General features: G+C 42.5%; 1 protein-coding gene across 16 annotated transcripts in view; it reads right to left on the bottom strand.

Annotated features, from left to right (window-relative positions):
* The window catches only part of LOC139381885 (pleckstrin homology domain-containing family A member 1-like), a 36,816-nt gene continuing 11,207 nt past the window's right edge, over positions 1-25,609 (bottom strand). For 2 of the 16 annotated variants that reach the window (XM_071125723.1, XM_071125722.1), the window contains 13 exons: positions 23,772-23,983; positions 16,120-16,176; positions 15,717-15,762; positions 10,107-10,204; positions 9,593-9,724; positions 9,206-9,346; positions 9,023-9,091; positions 8,521-8,585; positions 8,348-8,411; positions 6,691-6,780; positions 4,429-4,499; positions 3,741-3,815; positions 1-2,837 (listed from right to left, as the gene is read on the bottom strand). In XM_071125723.1, coding sequence (XP_070981824.1) covers positions 2,612-2,837; positions 3,741-3,815; positions 4,429-4,499; positions 6,691-6,780; positions 8,348-8,411; positions 8,521-8,585; positions 9,023-9,091; positions 9,206-9,346; positions 9,593-9,724; positions 10,107-10,204; positions 15,717-15,762; positions 16,120-16,176; positions 23,772-23,912 — 1,275 coding nt within the window. In that variant the 5' untranslated portion in view covers positions 23,913-23,983 and the 3' untranslated portion in view covers positions 1-2,611. Of the gene's footprint in view, positions 2,838-3,059; positions 3,126-3,740; positions 3,816-4,428; positions 4,500-6,690; positions 6,781-8,347; positions 8,412-8,520; positions 8,586-9,022; positions 9,092-9,205; positions 9,347-9,592; positions 9,725-10,106; positions 10,205-15,716; positions 15,763-16,119; positions 16,177-23,771; positions 23,984-25,280; positions 25,510-25,532; positions 25,603-25,609 lie in introns of those variants that run through there. The other 14 variants (XM_071125730.1, XM_071125731.1, XM_071125733.1 and 11 more) reach the window with 11 other exon arrangements.

Raw genomic sequence — 25,609 nt, 5'->3', positions numbered from 1 at the left:
CATTTTCTAAGTGTTTATTTCTTTCAAGTCATCCACATAATAAATAGTGACAATTAAAATCTAGTACACAAGACAAAATGGATTAGAACAGCTTTGTTTTTTAATAGAATTTATGCAGGCACTTGAGCAGCTGTATGGTTTTGCAGAACCACTAATGAGATCTATTGAAATAAGACCATTGAGTAGCATGGTTGGGTTGACCTTCACTACCTTGCAATACAGGCACAGGGAAGTTCAAACGGAAATATACATCTAAACACATATTACAACATAAAATAAAACAATCCCAACAAACTGTCACCAAAGAAAACCATGTTTTCACACACGCAGAACAAAGTAGTCAGTGTCAGTTTTGTCATAACTAAACAAAATCGGGCAGCAGTCACTAAAAAAAATGGTTAAAGCCACTGTTCAGTATACAGGTATGAAGAGGTCAGGGGTCAAGCATGTTGGTGGCCAGTAGGAGTATTAATTTAAACATCTCTGCAAGACAATGACCATCCCTACCCTAGAAGTAACTGCTTTTCACTTTGGTCCCTTAATGAAGCCACCCCGCTCTGTTGCACAACTCACTCTCTCACCGAAGTCCTATTGGTACAAATCCAAACCCCATTACAGTACCCAGCAGGATTAGGCAAATGTACATGGCTTGGTTTAGAACTGCACAGTCCTCTCGTACCAGTCCAGTGTTTACCAACAACTTTCTAACTGTAATACTATGGTGTGGGGGAGAGTGGGATTGTTGTAGGTTTTAAAGTCAGATAAAGAAAATGTATGTTAGAATAATTTGGTCATACACCATAAATTAAAGTAAATAACTAAAGACAACATTAATTCAATAAAAACAACAGTGAATGCATGAAATGAACAGGTATGATTAGTTCTATGTTACTTGACAACTATTCACTCATTAGAGAATATAGCTTGCTGCCATAAAGGCGCAGTGCAGTCAAAAACATGATTTTTCTGTGTTTTGTATATATTTCCACACTATGAGGTTGGAATAATACTTTGAAATTGTGAAGATAATGCAAGTTGGTGGGATGAGATTGGCTTGCCTGGTGATGGTATAAATGAATAAACTACAAACAAAAAGGAGTTTCAAACTTCTGCCAGTAACAGATGGTTTTCAGGTTAGATATCCCTCCCATTAGGGTCTTACAATTATGCCCCTCACTCAGACCACTCCCAGAAAGACCAAGCAAAAATCTTGATTGAGAAATAGCCCTTTGCTAAGAAGCTATTTTTGTAATTTTAACAGTAATGCACTTAATTGTTACCCAGAAATTCTTTGATAGTGAGATAAATGTTGCATTGGACCTAAAAATACCCACTTACTAGCTTGCTTGGCACAGAGTGGTATAACATATTAGCCTCACAAATGTCTGAATTAATCTGTGTGAGTCCACGTAGTCATGAGCTGCAGGTATACAGAGTGCACAAAACAATAGGAACACCTGCTCTTTCCATGACAGACTGACCAGGTGAATCCAGGTAAAAGCTATGATCCCTTATTGATGTCACATGTTAAATCCACTTCAGTCAGTGTAGATGAAGGGATTTTTAAGCCTTGAGACAATTGAGACATGGGTTGTGTATGTGTGCCATTCAGAGGGAGAATGGGCAAGACAAAAGATTGAAGTGCCTTTGAATAGGGTATGGTCGGTGCCAGGTGCACCAGTTTGAGTGGGTAAGAACTACAACGCTGTTGGGTTTCTCGTGTGTATCAAGAATGGTCCATCACCCAAAGGACATCCAGCCAACTGAATAACTGTGGGAAGCATTGGAGTCAACATGGGCTAGAATCCCTGTGGAACACTTGACACCTTCGACTCCATGCACTGACAAATTGAGGCTGTTTTGAGGGCAAAAGGAGATGAAACTCAATATCAGGAAGGTGTTCCTCATGTTTCATACACTCACATACATTTTAAATCAACATAAAAAAGTTTTCTAAACTGAATTAACCCTATTAAATAAATAAGAACAGAGCAAGCAGGTGGGAGACAATGGCAAATAGCGTGGAATCTTTGGTGTAGAGTTCAGTGTGAATCTCACCCTCCCAGCCCACACAGAGACAGCGGATTCCAGGACATCATGTGAGTGTCCACATGCCTTGACCACTGAGTAGATGCCTAACAATGAAAACGAGAGAACAGAACCCCCCTGTCTCTTTGTCTGAGTGACCTCCAACTCTAATGTGACTAGGGTTGACTAGCTGGGGTAGATTAACAGCTTCACGAACAGGGGGTTGAGATGGTTGGAAGTCAGACACATTATACAGACCCACTTTGGCTTGGAATTAAGTGCCTGCTTTCTGTCATTTCCATCCAGATGACTTCTGTTCAGTTTTGTGGAAATGAGACAAGCGGCCCACTGTTCAGCTACTCACAGATATTCAAAAGCATTCTTCTCATTTCCCCCGTTGTCATACAGCCTCTCCTCTGTAGCCCACCCCCTCTGCCAGGTTATGGTGTAGTGTGGGGGTAGTTCATGGGTCAGACTTCGCTGACCGGCAAGTCGTCAGCGTCCAGGTCAAGGGGGGGTTCAGGTGGGTAGGGCTCGAAGCTGCTGCGCCGTCTCCATGGCGACTCGAGGTCAGTGTCGGCGGTCACTTGGACAGGCGTGTCTCCTGCAGGGACAGTCGGGCGTGGTTGGGTCGTGGCAGGAGGCTCATGAAGTGCTCGCTGTCCCACGCAAGGCTCCGAGCGTGCACTGCCCGCGACAGAAGGGCACCCTGGGTAGGGTGGCACTGCAGATATGGGCGAGCGATGGACGGGGGGCCCCGGTTGGCTGCGGTAGAATGTGGAAGGGGAGGAACGACCACAGTGCTCCTGCTGAGAGAGGAGGGAGGGGTGTGTCCCACAGAATCACAGTCAGATGGGAAACATGGTGAGTTGTGAATAGAGCCAGTGCCAGACTTTTGGTGTAGCACCTGATGCAGCAGCAGTTGTAGTGGTAGTAGTAGAAGTAGTGGTAGTAGTAGTGGTAGCCGCAGTTGCAGACCGTAGAAGTGCTAGCAGAGCAGTGACGGGTGCTGGGAGGAGTGCAGTGGTAGTGAAAAGCAGAAGAAGTGGTAGTGCTCATTTTTTTAAAGTTAGTATTTCACTGTCAGATTTCAATCTCTGTAAAAAAACAAAAACAAGAGGGGGTGGGGAATAAAGTAAGTAAAAAAGAAAAACATGTCAGTGACCAGTTGGTGTTGTTATTGGGAGGCAACATACGCAGCTGCACTTACTTACCCAATCCATTTACCCAGGAAAAATAGTTAGTGACAGATACTTAAATAACTCCTGATTGCCTTTGCTGGCTATTCAAAAATATATTTTCTCCCAAATCTGTTGTGCAAAGCATCACCAAAGTCATCATAATTCTGCATCATGCAGCCGGGCACAGAACATTTGCCAAAACATATGTGCATGACTTGAAGCAGACCATGCAACGGAAACACCTACACCGCAACGGCTTATGTGTGAGTAAACAAAGGGCTGCGTGATTCTTCAAGTATGCCAGGGCGGTTAGTTTAAGAGCTTCAGAGTACATGTGCTTATACAGAAGTCGTCATCATACAAATATGCAGAACACAAAACACACCAACAGCTAAACTGTTATTGATGTTAAGAAGACTAGTTAGTTCCCAAAGACAACATTCATTCAGACTTGCAAGTTGTCTTGGCTTAGAAAATGAGAAGTTAACTGGGTTATGCAAGTCAACAGTTTGAGAGAGTAAACACACATACAGGCAGCGGACAGGAGGTAGAACTAGAGACAGGCAGGATGTGAGACATCTAAGACAGGTACACAGCTGCAGGAGACTGCAGAGAGAAAGAAAGACAAGGAGAGTCAGAGACATATGAAGAGACATGACAGGACATAGACAAGAGACAGGAAACAGGTCTGTGCAACAGCTTTCATCACTGTACCAGAGAGGCATTAGAGTGTGTGTGTGTGTGTGTGTGTGTGTGTGTGTGTGTGTGTAGTAAGGGTTTCAAAGTTAGAGGGATGTTTAAAAAGTTTTGTCATCTTCAACAATGGTGACAACAGCAAGAATAGCAAGAAGTGGGAGTGAGTGGGGTGTGGAAGTGAATGGGAGGTTGTGACTAGCTGCAGAGGTCCAGGGAGGTTAAGCTACATTAAGTCAATGGAATGAGTTTATGGGACTAACCCCAGGGCTGAGGTAAAGCATGGAGAGGAAGACAGGAAAAGCAAAGAAGCAGAGGTAGAGGAGAGGAGGACTTTGAGTTGGAAGTTATGGAATGGGCAGCGGGGTGGAGGGGTTAATGCCCACACAGGGAGGGACATGTACAGTTTGGTTTTTAGGGAGGCAGATGGGTGACTCTCCAGTCCACACCATGACATAAAAAAACAAAAAGTGAGTGAAAACCAACAGTATATAGAAGGCTCTTTGGGGTACAGGAGCTGACATACGTGCTGCACTCCCCGATTCGGGCCGTATACCTCTGTATACAGGGGTTTGACAGCCGTCTGGCCTGCCGCATCTGCAACAACACAGTGGACAGCTGGATTAGAGCAGGCTGGGGAGGGCCAACCTAGCCCACAGTACAGGGGGAAGAGAGGGAGTGGTAGAAAGAGAAGTATACATGTGGAGCAGGGTTTCCGTTAGTCGGTAATAGCCTGCTTTTGGCCGATAAAAAAAATTAAAAGCTGATAAATAAAATTGGCACAACTGTCCGGGATAATAAAAAAATCCCATTGCAAAATGCTTTCTTGCCTATTCATTAATGGAAATACCAGTCAATATCATGCTTATCGGTCGATGGGTTCATTTGCATAATTTGGTGGAATTAAATTGGCACAGCATAAAGATTGAGAGATAAACTAGGCTCTGACAGTGCGAGAGCTGCTGCTACAACTCCTGGAGTGAAATGAGCTTTTATAAGCCCAATCACTGTGAAACAATTCTTAATAAAATTGTGTGTTAACTGCTTTGATTGCCACCATTAAAAAGAGATGATATTTTTATTTCTCAACTGATAATTGAAGCGCACTTCCCATTCAAGTGGATATAACGGTAGGCAAGCTTCAGAGGCGCCACACACCACTTTGCAATGATCTGGAAACGGTATGCATTTTTTTATTTAACATATGCTTAATTGTTTGAAACCTGAATGTTGTACTATATATTATGAGGCTTGTTTACCCAGCTTCAAAGTAGCCTAGCCAAAAGATGACCAAACGTGGAGGCAAATATTTTATCAAGTCTTCCATATGCCATTGAAACCAGTAGCCTATTTCTCTCATGTTCTACTGGCTTTCAAGTCAATTATCTTTCATTGTCCAGCAGCCAAAAGATCTCCACTCTCTTTTTTTGTAAGATTTCATTTTGTTTGTCAAACAATAAACCTAAAACAGACAAAAGACAGACAGACAGACGCACGCAAACTTCGACATCGCATCTGCCCAGACCCACGTTTCTACCACCACAATCTCCAGCGCCTGCAATACTTTACTCCACATGGCCTCAAACTGCACCACTCCGCTTTTTAATTCTGTCATGGAAATAATTGTATTTCCTATTACCAAGTAATTTACAGTTTCTATGCCTTTAGTTTTCCATGTGGGACAATTTATCTGTGAATTTTGAAAAGCTATCCAAGGATTGTTCCATAGGGGTGTGTTTTTAGGGAGTGGTATTGATTCTTGTAGACATAACATTCTTGTTACATTTTTATCATGTTCTTTGCTTCATCATTTGAAAACAGACCTCCCCATTTTCAGACAGATATTTTCATCTCAGTCTCATGAAACCGCTCACATGTGCAGGGCGCTTTTGACTACAGTGTTTTACTGTTAACTGCATTATGCAACGAACATCAGCAAGTAGTCTACTGCCTTGTGCGCATTGCTGCGCCTATAATGTGAACAAAGAATAGTTGATCAACATTTTAAGCTAAACGTTCTGCTCTGTTGCATCAGCCTCATTGCTTTTTTACATGTTTTTGATGTAGTCTAGGCTACATGAATATTGATGTATCCTCCCACAACTGTCCCAGAGTTTGTTTGGAATTCGCCATTTCTTTCTCGCACAAAACGACAAGCTGAACAATAGAATAGGTACACTTTTCTACTACGGGGGATAGTAGAGGGGACATAGACTAGTGATGTTGCTGTTCACTACTCCTCTTGTTGGCTGAGGAAAAGTACACGTGGACAGTTATTCTAACATCTTCAAACGCACAACAGAAGTCGTCGTTGCATCCTTGACTTGTGATCTGTCATTTTGAGCACAGTGGGTGGACGCCCTTATCAGGTTACGCACCCAATGGATACATTTCTCAAATGTCCAGTAAATTAAAATGCTGCCGGTCAAATGTCCGGTGCCACAGTTTTCTAATGGAAACCCTGATGTGGCGATTGCCTATGCAATGCCACGAAGAGGGCAAACACCTACAGTAGAAGGGGGACCTGGGTGAGGATGCCAACCTCTACCCTCTGCAGTCAGTACAGAATGTGACGTACTTTTCACTCCTCCCTGCATCCTCACTGTTTGTGTGTGTGGTGTGTGTCTGAGCCATCGCTCTTGGCTTGGGCTGCCATGAACACGTGAAACAAATGGAGATCAGATCAGTTTGTGTTGCTACTAAGGACCAGAGAGACAGGAGACTGGCCAGAAGTGACAGCGCATGCAGTAGCCCTATAACCCCAGTGGCCTGCTGGGTGGTTACATACTGTGGCTGCAGATCTCCCAGGTCCCCGCTGGGCTACGATGGCACCAGAGACAGCCTTGATCCAGCTGTGCATCTCCTCTGGACTGTCAGCCTGCAAAGAAAGAGGAGACGGGGGAGGATGAGGGAGGGGGGTGGAGGAAGGGAGTGGGGATAAGGGGCAAATAGTAAAGTGGGTGAGGGAAAGAAATATACCGAAGGGGTAAAATTCTTGACGTTAATCTACACCAGAGACGGGCAACTGGCTGCCAGCCTGTGGATCAATTTCCCAAAAATATATTTCAAAACATTCTTGGGGTTCTTTACGGTTGAGTTACAATAGTAGAATACACAAGGTGCGATTTTGTAATGTAGTTGTGCATCAGCAGTTTTTTTTTGTGTTATGTCAGTCACCGGTTTACATTTATTGTCACAAGTCTTGTCCTGGAGGGAGAACTGAGCGATATTCCCTTAGATAGGCCTTCTGCTAAATCAAAATTACCTATAAAATTAACAAAAAATTCATGAAAACAAAAATGAGCTTTTTGATCTTAATTTGAAGTTAGGCATTAGGGTTAGCAGTGTGGTTAAGGGTAGGTTTAAAATCAGATTATATGACTGTGGCTGTGCCAGCTAGTGACCACTGCAGAACTGCTTTAGAACACGATTCATTATCACTCAATTAGTCCATGTCAGCAATGTTTTTTGGGGGGATTGGAAAATTAGTCTAGCTAGCTATCATGGTTGAATTACTGACCGGTGGGGCCCCAATGATTTTAAATCACTCCCACTCAGATATTATATTAACATGGCAGAGGGCAGGGCAAAATGTGTAGAATTGCAGGAAATTAGCCTAAAAATGCAAACATGTCTCTGCACCCTATGTCAAAATGTGTTGAATTGCAGGAAATGAGCTGTAAAACTGCGAATTGTCCCCCAAGGTGAAATCGGGGAGGGAACTGTGGACCTGTCGCTGTACGTGATATCTCAGACAGCACTGGACCGATTCTGATGAAATTTGGGTAAATTATGCGTCTTACCATAGAGGGCCAGCATTTACAAAAATACACTGATTGGCCCAAGGCAGGGGCTATCGTAATTAACTGAAATGTATTAGGTCACACGTGATATCTCAATTGGCCCAAAGGGGGACGACCATAGATTCTATTAAATTACCAGAGGGGCTATGTCATAAACCCTCCAAGTTCCAGAATGGGGTGAAAATGGCAGACATATTAGTCAGGGAGAATATCAAACCAATCTAACTGGAATGAATGGCTGTAGAGGCAAAATCCTGATTTTATTTATGCAGGAGATATCAGAAATTGCGTAATATAATTTGTCAACCTAAAACATTGTCGTATACTCATAAATACAGTTTGTACTGGTTTTACACATTTTCTGCATAAATAGCCTTTAAAATATATGTAAACAGACCATACGTCTCAATTTTTGTATGATAAAATATCAGTACATGTTGTTGTATTTACAACTTGTCTATGTCCTATCATCGACTGAATTCAGCCAGTGTATGGTTGTGGGTCCCACGGGTGGTACACCAGCATCCACTCCAGCCCCTCATCATTAGTTCAGATTTTTTGTGGCCCCACCAAAGTTGCCCATCCCTGATTTAGACATTATGTAATAGTGTGTTGGTAAAAAGATGTTGGGTCTCTTCTCACCTGGATGTAAAAAGTCCTAGAAGTGGTGACGACCTCAAAGAGATTATCCCTCATCATGATGTCACTGGAAATACAAATCCAACAGTGATCAAAATCAAAGTTGGCAACATGCCACATGTAGGTCGCTGTAGAGGCTACGTTCTACCATGACAATGTTGAGGGTTGTGTAGTACCTCTGTTTGCACTCCTGAACTTTTTGGACCTCCTTCAATGGAATCATTCTCAGAGGCTCCTTCTCCTGAAGAGAGAGGGGGAGCAGTTCAAGAAAATGAAAAATAACATTTTAAAGAGCCCAAAATGTATAACATACTGCTATAACGTGTGCTATGACACTTGCTCCACAGTCTTTAGGAATCATCTTTGTTGAGTAAAACCAACTTTCAAGACCTTATTGATGCAGTATATTTGGAAGACAAGGGAGAAAGACTGTCTACGCAAATTAGACACATGCTGGTGCAAAATATAGGCAAGCATGGAAGTGCTTTGTGGAGTGTGTGTGTGTGTGCGTGCGTGGTAGGGCACAGAGACAGGGGCATGCTAGGACATGTGTAATAATGGCACAAGATTCCAAGGACTTGAGGCGGAGCGTGTCAGGACAAGAGGACAAACCCAGTGTGTGAGTGCGTGTAATAAGTCATTCCGGTATTCTTTCCAGTGTTAATGAAAATTGCTTACCAGATCTGATTTGAAGTAACTCATGGTGTTATCCTCCAGTAAGAAATATCTCCTTTTCCAATTTCTCATCTGGGGGAAGAAAATAGCAATTTACTTCCTCATACTCATGGCCTCATACTTTAACCTAAAGTACCCCAAACTCAGAGCCTCTCACTGTACCCCACCATAGTCCATTATACACACCACAGCTCCCTGCTTCACACAGTATCCAGACTTGATGACCGCCCGGTCCTGGGTCGGCCTGCCCAGGAAGTATGGCAGCTGGCTGTACGACCTCCGCAGCAACTCACGCTCCGAACCCTCCTGGCCCTCTCCCCCTTCCTGCTGTTGGAGGGAAATACACCAAAGGTGATTTACATCCACAACATCTCAGTTAAATTTACAACTTAATAAGAGGCTGACTAGGTAAGGCAATATCTAGTGAGGCCGAGTTATGGGGGTAGACATAAGTCATTATGTCTAAAGAAGGACCCTAAAGAAGGACTGTAGATGCTCAAACTATCAACTGCAACTCTATTGACATGCAACTAGCTAGGGTTAGGGAAAGGTAGGGTGGCTAGCCTTGGCTACCTGCGTCTGGGTGATGATGGGAACTCCCCCAATGATGTCAGTCCTGTAGGAGACCTGCTTCCTGGGTCCCAGGATGTCCAGGAGAGCTTTCTGGTTCTCCACATTCTGTTGGGCATTACATGACTTTGGCACCTGCAAGAGAAAACAGTGTGACAAACATTCATAACATGTACAGTAGACCTCGATTCTGTGACTGTTTCTGTGTATGTTGGTTAATCACTTCTGCAGACATCCTCTCCTGTTTCTAGCCCTTTTTGAGGTTGGAGAGATTCCAAGATTAGAGTGGGAGTACTGCACAGCTCCCCCAAATCAAGGGCAGAAAGGTCTCTACCAACAATACACCATCCTGAGTCACTCTCTGACTCACACACACACAAGTGAAATCTTGAGATATTACTCACTTTAACAGGAAATATTCAGTCATGAACAGGAAATAATCGTTTTCTAAAGAGGACTAGGCTGGGTCTTCAGGTCCTTAGTAATAGAAGACAGTGCAGAATTGAGTGAGACTCACAGTGATTTTGGTGGCCTTGTTGAGAGCATTCACCCATTCCACCAGGTCCTGCTGATCATTGGCCTGGAGGAAGAATTTCCTCATGCCAGCATTGATGACTGAGAAAGAGGAAGGGAAAGGCCAAGAAAGAGAAGACAATAGTGAGTGACCCAATTCAAAAGTTGACAACAAAACACTGTAGCTTAATTAGAGCTTGGTTGAGAGGGAATAGAGAGGATTGTCTGCTGTTACTAATAAGACGAGGCATAGCAGGAGCATTGGGTCCATTATGAGAGTGGAAAATGGCATCAAAGCCATCAGCAGCCCTACCCATCCCCTTTGTAATGACCATTCATCCCCAATGTTAACAAAAAAGGTCTGGAGGCCATCACAAATCACACACGCACTTGTCAATCACAAAGGGTTTTTAGGTCAATTCCTGATTCCGGCACAGAAAGCACTCCCGTCTCCATATATCGTTATCTCTTAATTATTTAATCCCCAACTTCCTCTACTTTTCGCCTTCTCCCCTTCTGATCAATGTGTTAAATTACATTATAGCCGAGCCTACCAGACGGGCTAAATGCCTTTTAGAGCACCAGCTGTTCCGGACGACTCTGTGATCACGCTCTCCATAGCCGATGTGAACAAGACCTTTAAACAGTTCAACATTGACAAGGCCGCGGGGCCAGACCGATTACCAGGACATGTACTCAGAGCATGAACGGACCAACAGGCAATAGTCTTCACCAACATTTTCAACCTCTCCCTGACTGAGTCTGTAATACCTACAAGTTTCAAGCAGACCACCATAGTTCATGTGCCCAAGAAAGCGAAGGTAACCTGCCTAAATGACTACTTCCCGTAGCACTCATGCCGGTAGCTCATGCTTTAAAAAGCTGGTCATCAACACCATCATCCCGGAAACCCTAGACCCACTCCAATTCGCATACCGCCCCAACAGATCCACAGATGACACAATCTCAATCAAGACCTCAGTAGTAAAGACCTCCCTCCACTCCCAGTTTGTAAGGGTAGGCAACAACACCTCTGCCATGCTGATCATCAACACGGGGTCCACTCAGGGGTGAGTGCTTAGTCCCCTCCTGTACTCCATGTACACCCATGACTGCATGGCCAAGCACAACTTAAACACCATCATCACTAAGTCTCTCTCTCAGCGTGATTCATCACTCCAGAGAACACGTTTCTATTGCTCCAGAGAGCTTTACACCACTACAGCCGACGCTTGGAATTGCACATGATGATTTTAGGCTTGTGTGAAGCTGCTTGGCCATAGAAACCCATTTTATGTTTGTCTATGGAGAATGCATGGCTGGTTGCTCAATTTTATACATGTCAGCAACAGGTGTGGCTGAAATAGCTGAATTCACTAATTTGAAGGGGTGTTCACATACTTTTGAATATATAGTGTATGACAATCTAGATACCGCCCAAGCCTAGATAAAATTACAAATTAATTTAAATATTGTTTGGAATGATTTACCCAGATTACCCATTATATTGACCAGATACCACTCTAACATTAAAAATAAATGTATTCAAAAATGGAAAACAGTCGGGCGGAGGCAAGATCAGGTGGGCCAATGAGGGCTACACGCTTGTGAACAAAAGGCACAATTCCGATTGAGAAGAAACACTAAGTTAAATCAGTACACTCATAACAACCTAAGCATTACAAAACATCTATACAATCAAATAAGCCACACGTAGCAAATAAGCCATAAAATGTTTTATCCAAATTTGACACTCATTGAGCGTCAATACAAAAACTCCTTGCTTGGTGAGCAAAGAAATATGAAAAACAGCACCTGCTGGAGAAGACAGATTTGGGGCTCTTATTATCCCTCTAACTTTGCTGCCTTCTCTCCGTTTTAACCTATTTTCTTCCAACAGGAAATCCGGTTGACTGCCTCCAATCTTTAAAATGTTCCTGAAGGTATCCTGTATTAGTGTACCAAGCTTGATACTTGCATCATAAAAAGGAACAATTATTTCATCTGCAGGACTAGAGATAACATGACTGACAAGGTGTTAATGGCCCGCAAGTGGTTTTGGAACAGCCTGCGACAGTTTAATAATGTAAAATTCGACCCACCAACAGAGATGCATCCAGACCAGCGCGCAATAGAAGGAAAAAAACGTTATGCCGGTAATATGGGTGACAACTTTTGAGACAAGTGGATCTCTGTAGTAATGGTGCAACCACCATGGTCACGAATCTGTGCTCTAGGGCACTGAGAAACAGCGGTACAGCAAAGCCTAATCATTACAAAGGTTATCTGGCACAGCAAAATATTTGACAATAAAATGGTTGCACTTTAGAGTCCTTCTCACAAGTCATGTCCACACAAATCCCACAGTGATAGAAACTGAAAGCAGAGAGATCATCACCATTGATTGAACATTAATGCTGTGGAATAAATGAGTGATTCAATGAGTGGGAGAGAATCAGTAACAGGCCGACATGGCATGGGCATTTTGTTAAACATACTGAGACAAGTAGACCATGGAATAAAATAAGATTAGGCAATTAATCTAAATGTGCTAAAATGCCAACAAACAATTTACCCCACTTTAAGCTGTACCAACACAGTCTGGCTGAAGAGGTGTGTACCAAAGGTGGTGGGGGTTATCAATAGAAGTGAATAACAAGCTGGGAGAGGTTGTCTAAGATCTGACTCACAGCTGCAATCACACACAAAAAACGTGTGTGGTTGAGTCACACAGCAGCATCAGAGCCACGACTAGGCTTAGGCGGTATCCAGATTGTCATACCAACCTTGTGCCACCAAGATATTCGGAAATACCGGAACTCAACACAGGTGCACTATTTTCAAACCCCACTGATCCACTGACCTATTTTAAGGACATATATGCCAGCTTATAAAGCTATACAAATAATAAAACAAATTGTTATACTCCGTTTCAAGCACAAAACAAACATTGGGGATTCTCTCAAGTGAAGCTTGATTTTGGAAGAAGCTAACCCCTTCGCTAGACAGTCAACTAGCTACTAAATGATCAAACCAAATGCACAATTGCAAAGCATTTAGCACATTTCAAACTTAACTTAATGTTAAAAAATATTTAGCTGCCAAACATTTATTGTGAATTCCATACTGTAACTAAATCACCTGGCGTGTGCTGCACAACAGTGAGTGACTCACAAGGTTCTCTCGTCGTTGTGTCTCGTCGTTGTGTGCCTTTAAAACAAACATCACCTAACTGGGGACTACTGGTAAGCTTCAAATTGAAAAATGTATCTCCTACCCTATTGCACAAGAGGACTGCAGGTATTTACATAAAACCAGTTAAATGTAAATCTGAGTAACCCCCAAAAGTTGTTAATAATGAGATGGCCATAAACAATAACTAGTAATGCTGCATACTCAAATAAAAAGGTTAAAATCTCATCTTTCTGGTAAAAAGAAAAATGTTAAACTGCTGAGGTGTAGTCACTTTTGAGGACACAAGTTCAAGTATAATATGAAATATTTTATGATGCATATCCTATTCAACAAAACTGTATGAACAAGGCTTGAACGGACTTGTATGCTTTATAAATATAGTGTCATCAAATTATAAAATTAAGATTTCACCTTCCTTATAACTGCAAAATACATATTGTATGTTAACCTGCCCAGGGACTGCGGTTGAAAATTAGCCGGCTGGCTAAAACCGGCAATTTTACTGAAACGTTGATTAATGTGCACTGTCCCTGTAAAAATAAAAAATAAAAATAAACTAAAGTGTTAAAGAAACATTGCATATTTTCTCTCTTGATCAAAACGTCTGCCCCCATCGCTGTGAACGGCTCACAGAGCTCTAGCTTGGCTTCCTGAACTTGCTAGGAACTCACCTTTCATCCCATTAATATTGACCTAAAAGTATTTTTTTAATTTTTTTATCTGATTTATTTTAGATGAATGGCTATAAATCAATATCTGAATATGCTACAGTGATGAAACCACTCTCTCCATCTGCACTGCATTGTAAGGATTGCACGCATGTGCTTTGTCAGTGGGGAGTTCAGCCAAGAGTTGATGGAAAGTCGGAAGAGCGAATTAAATGGTACGAGGGACATCCCAGATACAAGTGGTTTCAGATCTCACATCCTACGTCACACGGGATAAAAATATATGTTTTACACTACTGTGTCTATTGGGAACCAGGGCTATTGCTCATTTCGATCTATGGTGTCCACAGATTAATTTATAAGCAAAGATGTCGGTCGGAACCGGTACCAGAACAGCGCAGGTCCCCCAAACGTGGGATTTCACATTTAAGAGGTTAAAAAGTAGTTACAAATATTCAAATGTATTAAAAAAACTTCAAAATAAATAGTATTGACATTATTGAAAAAATATAAAACATAGTGGCTATTTCCAAATATGCCGCTATAAGGTATACCACCCAAGTCTAAAAGACAATTTATGCCTGATGTGGCAATACGGTCCTGAGGCTCCGGACAGAGGGTGCGACGCAACTGCGGAACCTCTGGAGGCTTGTGAAGGCCAAATCAAGCTCCGTACTTCATCGCTGTGCGCCTCCCAAATGTTTTAGCAATGCGGAGGGCTCGGTATAGCTGCACACTGACATGATTGGTTGACGGTAGGTGGGGCTGTACGTCCTGTATAAACACAAACTCACATCTGTGACAACAGCTCTGTACCACAAAACACTAGTAGTATGAATGCCCTGACTTCAGAAAATGCTGTACGGCCAATGCAGATGCCGGAATGACCATAAAATCGTCTTTAAATGCTGACACACACACACACACACACCTGAACCAGATAAACCAAGAGGGCAAGAAGGGACCTTATACAGTAAGTACCCTGGTCAGCTGCTACCCTGCATACCTCTGTTGAACCTAAGCAGGGATGTCCTTAGCTTGCCAAGGGGAAAGCATGCAGAGGTGAAAGAGGTGACAGGTTCAAGTTAATCTAAACACTCTAGCCTTGTGTACATAGTGGCATCTGTCAGGGCAGACAGATGGTCATTGTCAATCCTGAAAAGATATGAATGTCTTGCTGGACAGAAACATGGACTCAGCTACCCCCATATGTATTCATCATTTGGCCAATTCAGCTTAACACAACTGGGGAAAAAGAGCCCATGGCCATATAAACTTTATTTCAATTTTTATTATTTCACCTTTATTTAACCAGGTAGGCTAGTTGAGAACAAGTTCTCATTTGCAACTGCGACCTGGCCAAGATAAAGCAAAGCAGTTTTGACACATACAAAACAGAGTTACACATGGAATAAACAAACATACAGTCAATAATACAGTAGAAAAGTATATATACAGTATGTGCAAATGAGGTAAGATAAGAGAGGTAAGGCAATAAATAGGCCATGGTGGCGAAGTTATTACAATATAGCAATTAAACACTGGAATGGTAGATGTGCAGAAGATGAAAACGCAAGTAGGGATACTGGGGTGCAAAGGAGCAAGATAAATAAATCTAGAACTAAGTTTACAGAATCTGTGGCTATGGTTTATAAATACTGAAGAGGTCATAAAAAGCCCAGCCAAGTTGCAAACATTTCCATATGAATTGAGCAGAGGAAAGAGAATAGTTATTCTCAAAACAATCTTACCAAAGCAAAACTCCGCCTTTGGCCTTTGCTTAGTGGCGTCGCTGACCTACGAGTCAAGAGAAGTACAAAAACCACAATTAACGACTGCTCACAGTGAACGTACACAGAGAATTTAAAACACCTGCTCTTTCCATGACAGAGTGACCAGGTGAATGCTATGATTCCTTACTGATGTTAAATCCACTTCAAATCAGTGTAGATGAGGGGAAGAAGCCAGGTTAAAGAAATATTAAATGCCAGGCACATTGGTTTGTGTCTGGGGGAGGGGGGGTTCAACTCAATATTAGGAAGATGTTCTTAATGTTTTGTTTACTCAGTGTATATTAATATCCCTTTTTTCAACAAGCACCTATCGAGACTGTATAAAATCAATGATGTGCAAATTCATGAGCAAATCTCTTACCTTGGAGATGTATGTGAGTTTGAGTGAGCCAACACAGTCCGCACCAATGGGCAGGTTCTATTTGGGAAATAGTTAGGTGAGGAACTATTATACAGCATTGAATACTGTAAATTGTTATAAACCCTGATGCAAACCATGACCTTATATACCTTATGCTCTCATATTATGCATTTGGGGTATTCTAAATAAAGAGACACTGGGTTACGAGGGAACTTCAACAAAAAATGAGAACAAAAGTGGATTTAAGCTACATTCGGTTATTAAGATTCTGATCGAACTTAGATTTTCTCTCTATTAAATGAACATGGAGGAATTATTCACTCTCCGCAAAAGGCATGAATAACGTACGTTTTAGCACACTCGCTAAGTCTGTAAAGATTGTAGGGCTGGCACAGGGAGGAAGAGCTTCATTTCCAAAAGTTCCAAATACACAGGGGGGTGTCACCAAAGCCGTGTTTAATTCATTAGGTATCTCATAGTTATTTTTCAAAGATGCATTACGATGCATTACAAGCGCAAAACATTTGAACAAAAACAACAATTTTGACATTAAGCGGGGCCATTTCGCATAACAATTATGCGTAAAAATATCATGGCTATATACAGGGAGTAACAGTACTGAGTCAATGTGCTGGGGCATGAGGTAATTGAGGAAGCTACACAATATATTCAAAAGTATGTGGACACCCCTTCAAATTAGTGGATTTGGCTATTTGTGTATAAAAAGTGACTACACAGCCTTTCAATCCCCATCAACAAACAAGGGCTCAGTGACATTCAACACGGCACCATCATAGGATGACACCAACTAGTCAGTTTGTCCATTTTTTTGCCCTGCTAGAGCTGCACCTGTCAACTGTAAGTGCTGTATTGTGAAGTGGAAAGTCTAGGAGCAACAACGGCGCAGCTGCAAAAAGGTAGGCTACACAAGCTCACAAAACAGGACCACCAAGTGCTAAAGCGCGTAAAATTAATGTCCTCGGATGCAACACTTGCTACCGAGTTCCAAACTGCCTCTGGAAGCAACATCAGCACAATAACTGTTTGTCAGGTGCTTCATGAAAAGGATTTCCATGGCTGAGCACAAGCCTAAGATCACCACGTGCAATGCCAAGCGTCGGCTGGAGTGGTGTAAAGCTCGCCGCCATTGGACTCTGGAGCAGTGGAAACGCATTCCCTGGAGTGATGCATTACGCTTCACAATCTGAAGTATCTGGTTTTGGCGGATGCCAGGAGACCGCTACCTGCCCGAATTCATAGTGCCAGTTGTAAAGTTCAGTGGAGGAGGAATAATGGTCTGGGGCTGTTTTTCATGGTTCGGGCTAGGCCCCTTAGTTCCAGTGAAGGGAAATCTTGACGCTACAGCATAAAATTACATTCTAGACGAGTCCATGCTTCCAACATTGTGGCAATAGTTTGGGGAAGGCCCTTTCCTGTTTCAGCATGACAACACCCTGTGAGGTCCACACAGAAAAGGTTTGTCGAGATGAACTGGCCTGCACAGAACCCTGACCTTGCTTCCAGACAAACTAAACACCTTCTTTGCCCGCTACGAAGATAATATAGTGCCACAGACGCAGCCCGCTACCAAGGACTGAGAGCTGTCCTTCTCCGTGGCCGACGCGAGTAAAACCCCCACAAGCTGCCAGCCTAGACGGCATCCCAAGCCGAGTCCTCAGAAAATGCGCAGACCAGCTGGCTGGTGTGTTTACGGACATATTCAATGTCCCCACATGCTTCAAGATGGCCACCATTGTTCCTGTACCCAAGAATGCAAAGATAACTGAACTAATCGCCCCATAGAACTCACTTCTGTCATCATGAAGTGCTTTGAGAGACTAGTCAAGGATCACATCACCTCCACCTTACCTGTCACCCTAGACCCTCTTCAATTGGCTAACCACCCCAATAGGTCCACAGACGATGCAATCGCCATCACACTGCACAATCCCATCTGGACATGAGAAATACCTATGTAAGAATGCTTTTTCATTATTAAGCTTGAGGCCCTGGGTCTCAACCCCACCCTGTGTAATTGGGTCATGGACTTCTTGACAGGCCACCTCCAGGTGGTGAAAATAGGAAACAACATCTCCACCCCGCTGATCCTCAACACTGGGGCCCCAAAAGGGTGCGTGCTTAGCCCCCTCCTGTACTCCCTGTTCACTCATGATTGCGTGGCCATGCACGCCTCCAACTTAATCATCAAGTTTGCAGAAGACAACAGTAGTAGGCTTGATTACCAACAATGACTAGACAGCCTACAGGGAGGTGGTGAGGGCTCTCGGAGTATGTTGTCAGGAAAATAACCTCTCACTCAACATCAACAAAACAAAGGAGATGATCGTGGACTTCAGGAAACAGCAGATGTTAGAATTGTTCTTAGACTTTGACAGAGTATTTTGTGTAGATCGTTGACAAAAAAAAAATACAATTCAATCCATTTCAATCCCACTTTGTAACAACAAAATGTGGAAAAGGCAAGGGGTGTGAATGCTTTCTGAAGGCACTGTACGTATTTTATGGTCACTGTGGGGACAACGTTGTTGATGCACTCATTAAGTCTTAAAAGTCTAAGCTGACATTTGGAATTGTTTTAAGGTTACACCATGCATAATTTGGATATTTGATTATGAATTTAAGGATCAATTTAGGTATTTAAAAAATTGTTGTTACATTTTTGATCAAATATTGAATTTGGCCTTTACTACTATAGTAAACTGAGCAAAAAAAGTAAAAAGTAACGTCCTCGCACTGTCAACTGCGTTTATTTTCAGCAAACTTAACATGTGTAAATATTTGTATGAACATGACAAGATTCAACAACAGACATAAACTGAACAAGTTCCACAGACATGTGACTAACAAAAATGGAATAGTGTGTCCCTGAACAAAGGGGGGGGGGTCAAAATCAAAAGTCAGTCAGTATCTGGTGTGGCCACCAGCTGCATTAAGTACTGCAGTGCATCCCCTCCTCGTGGACTACACCAGATTTTCCAGTTCTTGCTGTGAGATGTTACCCCACTCTTCCACCAAGGCACCTGCAAGTTCCCGGACATTTCTGGGGGGGGGGGGTGGCCCTAGCCCTCACCCTCCTATCCAACAGGCCCCAAACATGTTCAATGGGATTAAGATCCAGGCTCTTCTCTGGCCATGGCAGAACACTGACATTCCTATCTTGCAGGAAATCACGCACAGAACAAGCAGTATGGCTGCTTGTCTTTTCAGCACCATGGCGTGAATCCTTACCACTGCTACACCTGGCTATCAGCGGAACCTTGTCTGGCAGCGAAACAGTTAATTCAGCCTCATTTACTGCCTTTAAAAAAAAAACATAGCTGATCAGAATTCAGAACATGAGCCGTTCTTACAGTATTCTCCTGTACACAAAGTCAGTACCATAGGATAAATAAAGGGGGCGTATAATTGAAGTTCTTACAATATTCCATTATGAAGTTTTTCTAAAACAGGCTACATGTGCGCCACCAAGTCAAAACAGTAGGCTAAGTTATGAGGGGGAAAGGGACCAAATTATTGGGTTGAGGCACATGGGCTATTAACAGCTTAATACACAGCATACACTTAGTATTACTGTCTTTGCTACAGTATACATATCTCGCTGGCATATTACATAATTTATGCAGCAGCATACAAGACATTTTTGGACTCACCTTGTTGTGCGGTGCTCACTTGAACAAGGTGGCGCGGCAGTCCTTGTTGTCAAATTTTGTCATCAAACTTTGTCAAAGTCTGGCGTTCTCTGGATTTATGGTTCTTTCAAGACAACTGGGAACTCAGAAAAAAAACGAGGTCGAATCATGATGTCAATGATCTTCAGCTCTAGAAAGAGGCCCGAGTTCCCCACTTGGAATTCCAAGTAGGATGACCATTCAAAACGTATTTCCCCAGTCAGAGCTAGTCTTTTCCCCCCCAGAGCTCTGTTGTCTTGAACTCACTGAAATCTGAGATTTCCCAGTTCTAAGTTTCCATTTGTTTGGAGCGCGGTAGAAGTCATGCTTGATTGGCCATACAGTCAATGTATCAACCTTTTCTGGCCCATGGTGTTGCATGTTTATCCTCCACATACCCTCTCCCCCGTATAGCAGGCTAGTGATTGCTTTGCAACATTTGCAGTTAGCCACCGATTCCTTCCAAACCAATCATTTTTGAATTTGCGATTTCCAACTCGTATCGATGAGCACCGATGCGTTATATCTTCAATTTCTCTTCATATGACAAAGATTGAAAAATATTTGCCAGTAGATTGTCGACTTGATTCATGATGATGCCTGCTTGTCTAGCCTGCTAGCTAAGCTTTTGAAAGTATGATGTTGACATGATCAATCCAATCAAAGCTACGGTAGATATAACGTGATTTGATGTCATTTTATCTGTGGCCAATGACCTTGAGCCTTCTTGGATGGACACTTCTAATATAAATCTATGGCAGCACCCAAGGGGCTTGAACTTTCTACCTCTCCCTGTAGATTTTGCGCTGAGTGTCCCCAAGAGTGACAGAACACTGAGCCATTTCCGGCACAACTAGAGAACATAAGAAAACCCCTACGCTGTGTATTTTCTGCTGACTGCCCCACCACAACAGAAAGCACTGAGCAAGGCTGAAACACCTCCATTTTGGAGCTGCCTTAAGAAAATAAGAGACCATAGTTGTCTTTGGCCTTATTAACTTGTATGTGGTGCTATTAACTTTGACATTGTTTGCAAGCTGATATGTGACATGTATTAACGCCAAAAAGGCATATAGCCAATAAACTGTGATAATGTATTAGGCCTGCCTACTGCACAAACCACATTCCTACAGAACTACAGTGCCTTGCGAAAGTATTCGGCCCCCTTGAACGTTGCGACCTTTTGCCACATTTCAGGCTTCAAACATAAAGATATAAAACTGTATTTTTTTGTGAAGAATCAACAACAAGTGGGACACAATCATGAAGTGGAACGACATTTATTGGATATTTCAAACTTTTTGAACAAATCAAAAACTGAAAAATTGGGCGTGCAAAATTATTCAGCCCCCTTAAGTTAATACTTTGTAGCGCCACCTTTTGCTGCGATTACAGCTGTAAGTCGCTTGGGGTATGTCTCTATCAGTTTTGCACATCGAGAGACTGACATTTTTTCCCATTCCTCCTTGCAAAACAGCTCGAGCTCAGTGAGGTTGGATGGAGAACATTTGTGAACAGCAGTTTTCAGTTCTTTCCACAGATTCTCGATTGGATTCAGGTCTGGACTTTGACTTGGCCATTCTAACACCTGGATATGTTTATTTTTGAACCATTCCATTGTAGATTTTGCTTTATGTTTTGGATCATTGTCTTGTTGGAAGACAAATCTCCGTCCCAGTCTCAGGTCTTTTGCAGACTCCATCAGGTTTTCCAGAATGGTCCTGTATTTGGCTCCATCCATCTTCCCATCAATTTTAACCATCTTCCCTGTCCCTGCTGAAGAAAAGCAGGCCCAAACCATGATGCTGCCACCACCATGTTTGACAGTGGGGATGGTGTGTTCAGCTGTGTTGCTTTTACGCCAAACATAATGTTTTGCATTGTTGCCAAAAAGTTCAATTTTGGTTTCATCTGACCAGAGCACCTTCTTCCACATGTTTGGTGTGTCTCCCAGGTGGCTTGTGGCAAACTTTAAACGACACTTTTTATGGATATCTTTAAGAAATGGCTTTCTTCTTGCCACTCTTCCATAAAGGCCAGATTTGTGCAATATACGACTGATTGTTGTCCTATGGACAGAGTCTCCCACCTCAGCTGTAGATCTCTGCAGTTCATCCAGAGTGATCATGGGCCTCTTGGCTGCATCTCTGATCAGTCTTCTCCTTGTATGAGCTGAAAGTTTAGAGGGACGGCCAGGTCTTGGTAGATTTGCAGTGGTCTGATACTCCTTCCATTTCAATATTATCGCTTGCACAGTGCTCCTTGGGATGTTTAAAGCTTGGGAAATCTTTTTGTATCCAAATCCGGCTTTAAACTTCTTCACAACAGTATCTCGGACCTGCCTGGCGTGTTCCTTGTTCTTCATGATGCTCTCTGCGCTTTTAACGGACCTCTGAGACTATCACAGTGCAGGTGCATTTATACGGAGACTTGATTACACACAGATGGATTGTATTTATCATCATTAGTCATTTAGGTCAACATTGGATCATTCAGAGATCCTCACTGAACTTCTGGAGAGAGTTTGCTGCACTGAAAGTAAAGGGGCTGAATAATTTTGCACGCCCAATTTTTCAGTTTTTGATTTGTTCAAAAAGTTTGAAATATCCAATAAATGTCGTTCCACTTCATGATTGTGTCCCACTTGTTGTTGATTCTTCACAGAAAAATATGGTTTTATATCTTTATGTTTGAAGCCTGAAATGTGGCAAAAGGTCGCAAAGTTCAAGGGGGCCGAATACTTTCGCAAGGCACTGTATTTTGATTTGGTAAATGCAAAAAAAAGCTTTTAGTCTGTGAAAGTTATCTTTACTCACAAAAAGTTTGGTGACCACCGTTCTAGGGGTTTAAAGAAGACAATGAGTGATGTGTTAAACTCCTCAATGTTATCAGATGAATCAAGGAACATATTTCAGTCTGTGCTGGTCCTGTAGCTTAGTATCTGCTTCATCGGACCACTTCCTTCTTAAAAGGAGTATAAGGGGTGGGGGAGGGTTTAAAGGGTGTGTGTCGATCACCAGATCTCAACCCAATTGAACACTTATGTGGGGCCATATAAAATCTGCGAAACGGAAAACACGGACGGAATCACGGAATCCAGAGAATAATATGTAATTTTACTTAACAAATAACAATAAAGTTTATAATAAGACATGAACAGAATGCATCAGTGACTTGGATTTCCTGCAACTTTTTGAAGAGGCAACGAGTCCCCCTCTGTGTATGTACGGTGTGCACAGCTACCATTGTGTAGCCGTTAGCGATGATGCTAATGAAAAATCTTCTGGTAGATGGAAAGGCTTTCCCAAAAACAGTTCAATGTTAACTACAAAGTAGCCTATGCTTACCTGGCAGAATAAAATCATGATTATTTGCCTCAACTCTACCATCACGTGCGCTACAAAAACACCATTAACCAACAGCCTCTTGCTATGTGCGTACTGGAATTAATGAGCACATGAAAAAAAAAAAAAATCTAAAACCTAAAACGTAGTTTCCTGATGTGGTTAAGAATTGTAGTCAACATAGAAAAACAACTCAATTGAATGTTCTATTAAAAGAAAGTGTGATTTTGCAAGAAAAAAGCTGGGGGGGAACAGAAACCTGGAAAAATAAAAAGGACTTTGGGGGGATTTAAAAAAAAAAAAAAAAACTTTTACAGGGCCCTACTTGTTGGAGATTCTTCAGTGGCACCTGAGACAGCGTCTTCCACCACCACCACCAAAACACCAAACGATAGAATGCAATGTGGAAGAATAGTGTTGCATCCCTCCAATAGAGTTCCAGACACTTTTAGAAACCATGCCAAACTGCATTGACGCTGTTCTGGCGGCTTGTGGTGGCACAACACCCTATTATTTTGGCAGTTACCTGTAATATATAATATTTCAAAATGCCCATCCCTGAAAGTAACATCCATAATGCTAACAGCTAATACTCGCCAGCTGTCCTACTGTATGTTACCTGAGGGTTATCCATGTACCACACCAGGCTGCCCGGCTGGGTGTCCAGGATGAAGTAGCGGCGCAGGAACTTCCCACTGCTCTCGTTTTCCTCGATGTCCAGGAAGCCACAGATCCGGTTCTGCCGATCCACGTAAGGCATCTCCGGGGCTGGCACATTCCCTGACCCAGGGGCCAGGAGAGAGGAGGAGAAGGGGTTAGATGGAGGAGAGCCTGGAGGGAAGGAAGAGAGGGAAGTGAGTGGATAAGGTGTAATGAAGAGTTGTCCAGTCCAGTGTTCTCTGGCAAGCCTTGGCAGCCTCTCAGCCACCTGGTACTAGGATCGTGTGACAAACTTAAACTCTATCTCATTTATCCCTTTCCATGTAATCAGTTTCCTTCTGTCACCTACTCTACCATACCCCCTATCCTTTTTTCTCCTCCCTCCCTTCACATCTGGTAAGCCTTTGCCGTCTACCCAAGCCTTTCTTTTGCCTCTACAAACTCAAAGCTGAGAATTAGCTGAGAAATAATTTCATAGACGGTAACTTGACTGAGAAGAGTTTCATTTCCAGTACAGACCTGGAGCTCAGTCAACATCTCAACAACCAGATACTCTGAGGAGCTGGGTTGAGCAATATTTATTAACTCAAAGCCTGAGCAGCCAGCCAACCAACTGACTGACATCTCCTGGTGGTTCAAATTACACATTTTGATTTCAACTCTCCAAATCAAGACTAGTGAAAGCTTACAACATGTAGGTAAACGTAAAACTTGTGTGGATATAATACTGCACACATTGCTGTAGCATGGTTAAACTGTCATCTAGGGATGCACATTTCTGTCAATTTTGCTGCTGACTAACTGACCCTCGTTAACTACTCAACAAAATGGTTACATTTTTTCCAAACAGTAAAATGAAGTGACCAACAGAAAATACTATCAGAGATCTGTATAAAATGAAGGGATGCTTATGTTTTCGCCCTAACGAACGGGAATCGTACCAAGGTGGGAAGGCAGGCGACAAGCTTAGGCCCAAAATAAGCCATAGAAAATGCATTGGACTTATTTTGGACAGAGAGTGAAACCTTTTCCTTCACCTTATCCTCTCTGAAACTATGCATGCATACAAGGATGCCATTAAGCTCTTATTAAGAGCTTAATGGAAACAGTGAAAAGGCTATTGCCTATTATTGAACATGAAACTCCTGTAATGAAGCACCTAATATAAAACATTTTCAAACACTTGCCCAAATGCAATTTGCGGAAATCACATTTCTAAACTGCACATCTAATGTGAGTAGTTCCACGTGACAGATGAACATTTCCATTAGAAACTTAGAAAGAAACATGACTAGGACTGTGCTTTTGGCTTCTGAACAACAAAAGAAAATTGATATGAAAACCAATAAAACAGGAGAAAAATGCTGGTTAACGGCATGAGCAATTCTTTATAAAAATAATTATAATTGCCTCTACATTTCTATGGATGGATTTTTGCAAGGCTACATTGGAGCAAGGTAAGACTTACCTTATAAGTAAAGTAAAATGTTCAGGTTTCAAACAATTATACTGCCTCAAGCTCACATTGCAAAGTGGTGGGAGGTGCGCTGATAGTCAAAGGTAGGCAGGCGATAGCCTATGCATCCGAATGAAGAACGGGAGGTTCGCAAACTAACCTACAGACCGATATGCATGACAAGTCAAACGTATTTCCGCTGGCTAACCGATTAACATCCCTACTGTCATCATTTCTGATTGAAGGAATTGGCATGAAACAGACCTTTTGGTGTCCACGATAAAGGACCCTCTTTCTCTCCCTCCCTCTGATTCAGAGAAAGAGTTTGGGACATTATGAGC

The sequence above is a fragment of the Oncorhynchus clarkii genome, chromosome 23 (genome assembly GCF_045791955.1).
Source record: "Oncorhynchus clarkii lewisi isolate Uvic-CL-2024 chromosome 23, UVic_Ocla_1.0, whole genome shotgun sequence".
Lineage (NCBI taxonomy): Eukaryota > Metazoa > Chordata > Actinopteri > Salmoniformes > Salmonidae > Oncorhynchus > Oncorhynchus clarkii.
The sequence above is the reverse complement of the archived record's forward strand: the minus strand, read 5'-3'. Positions and strand labels throughout refer to the sequence as shown.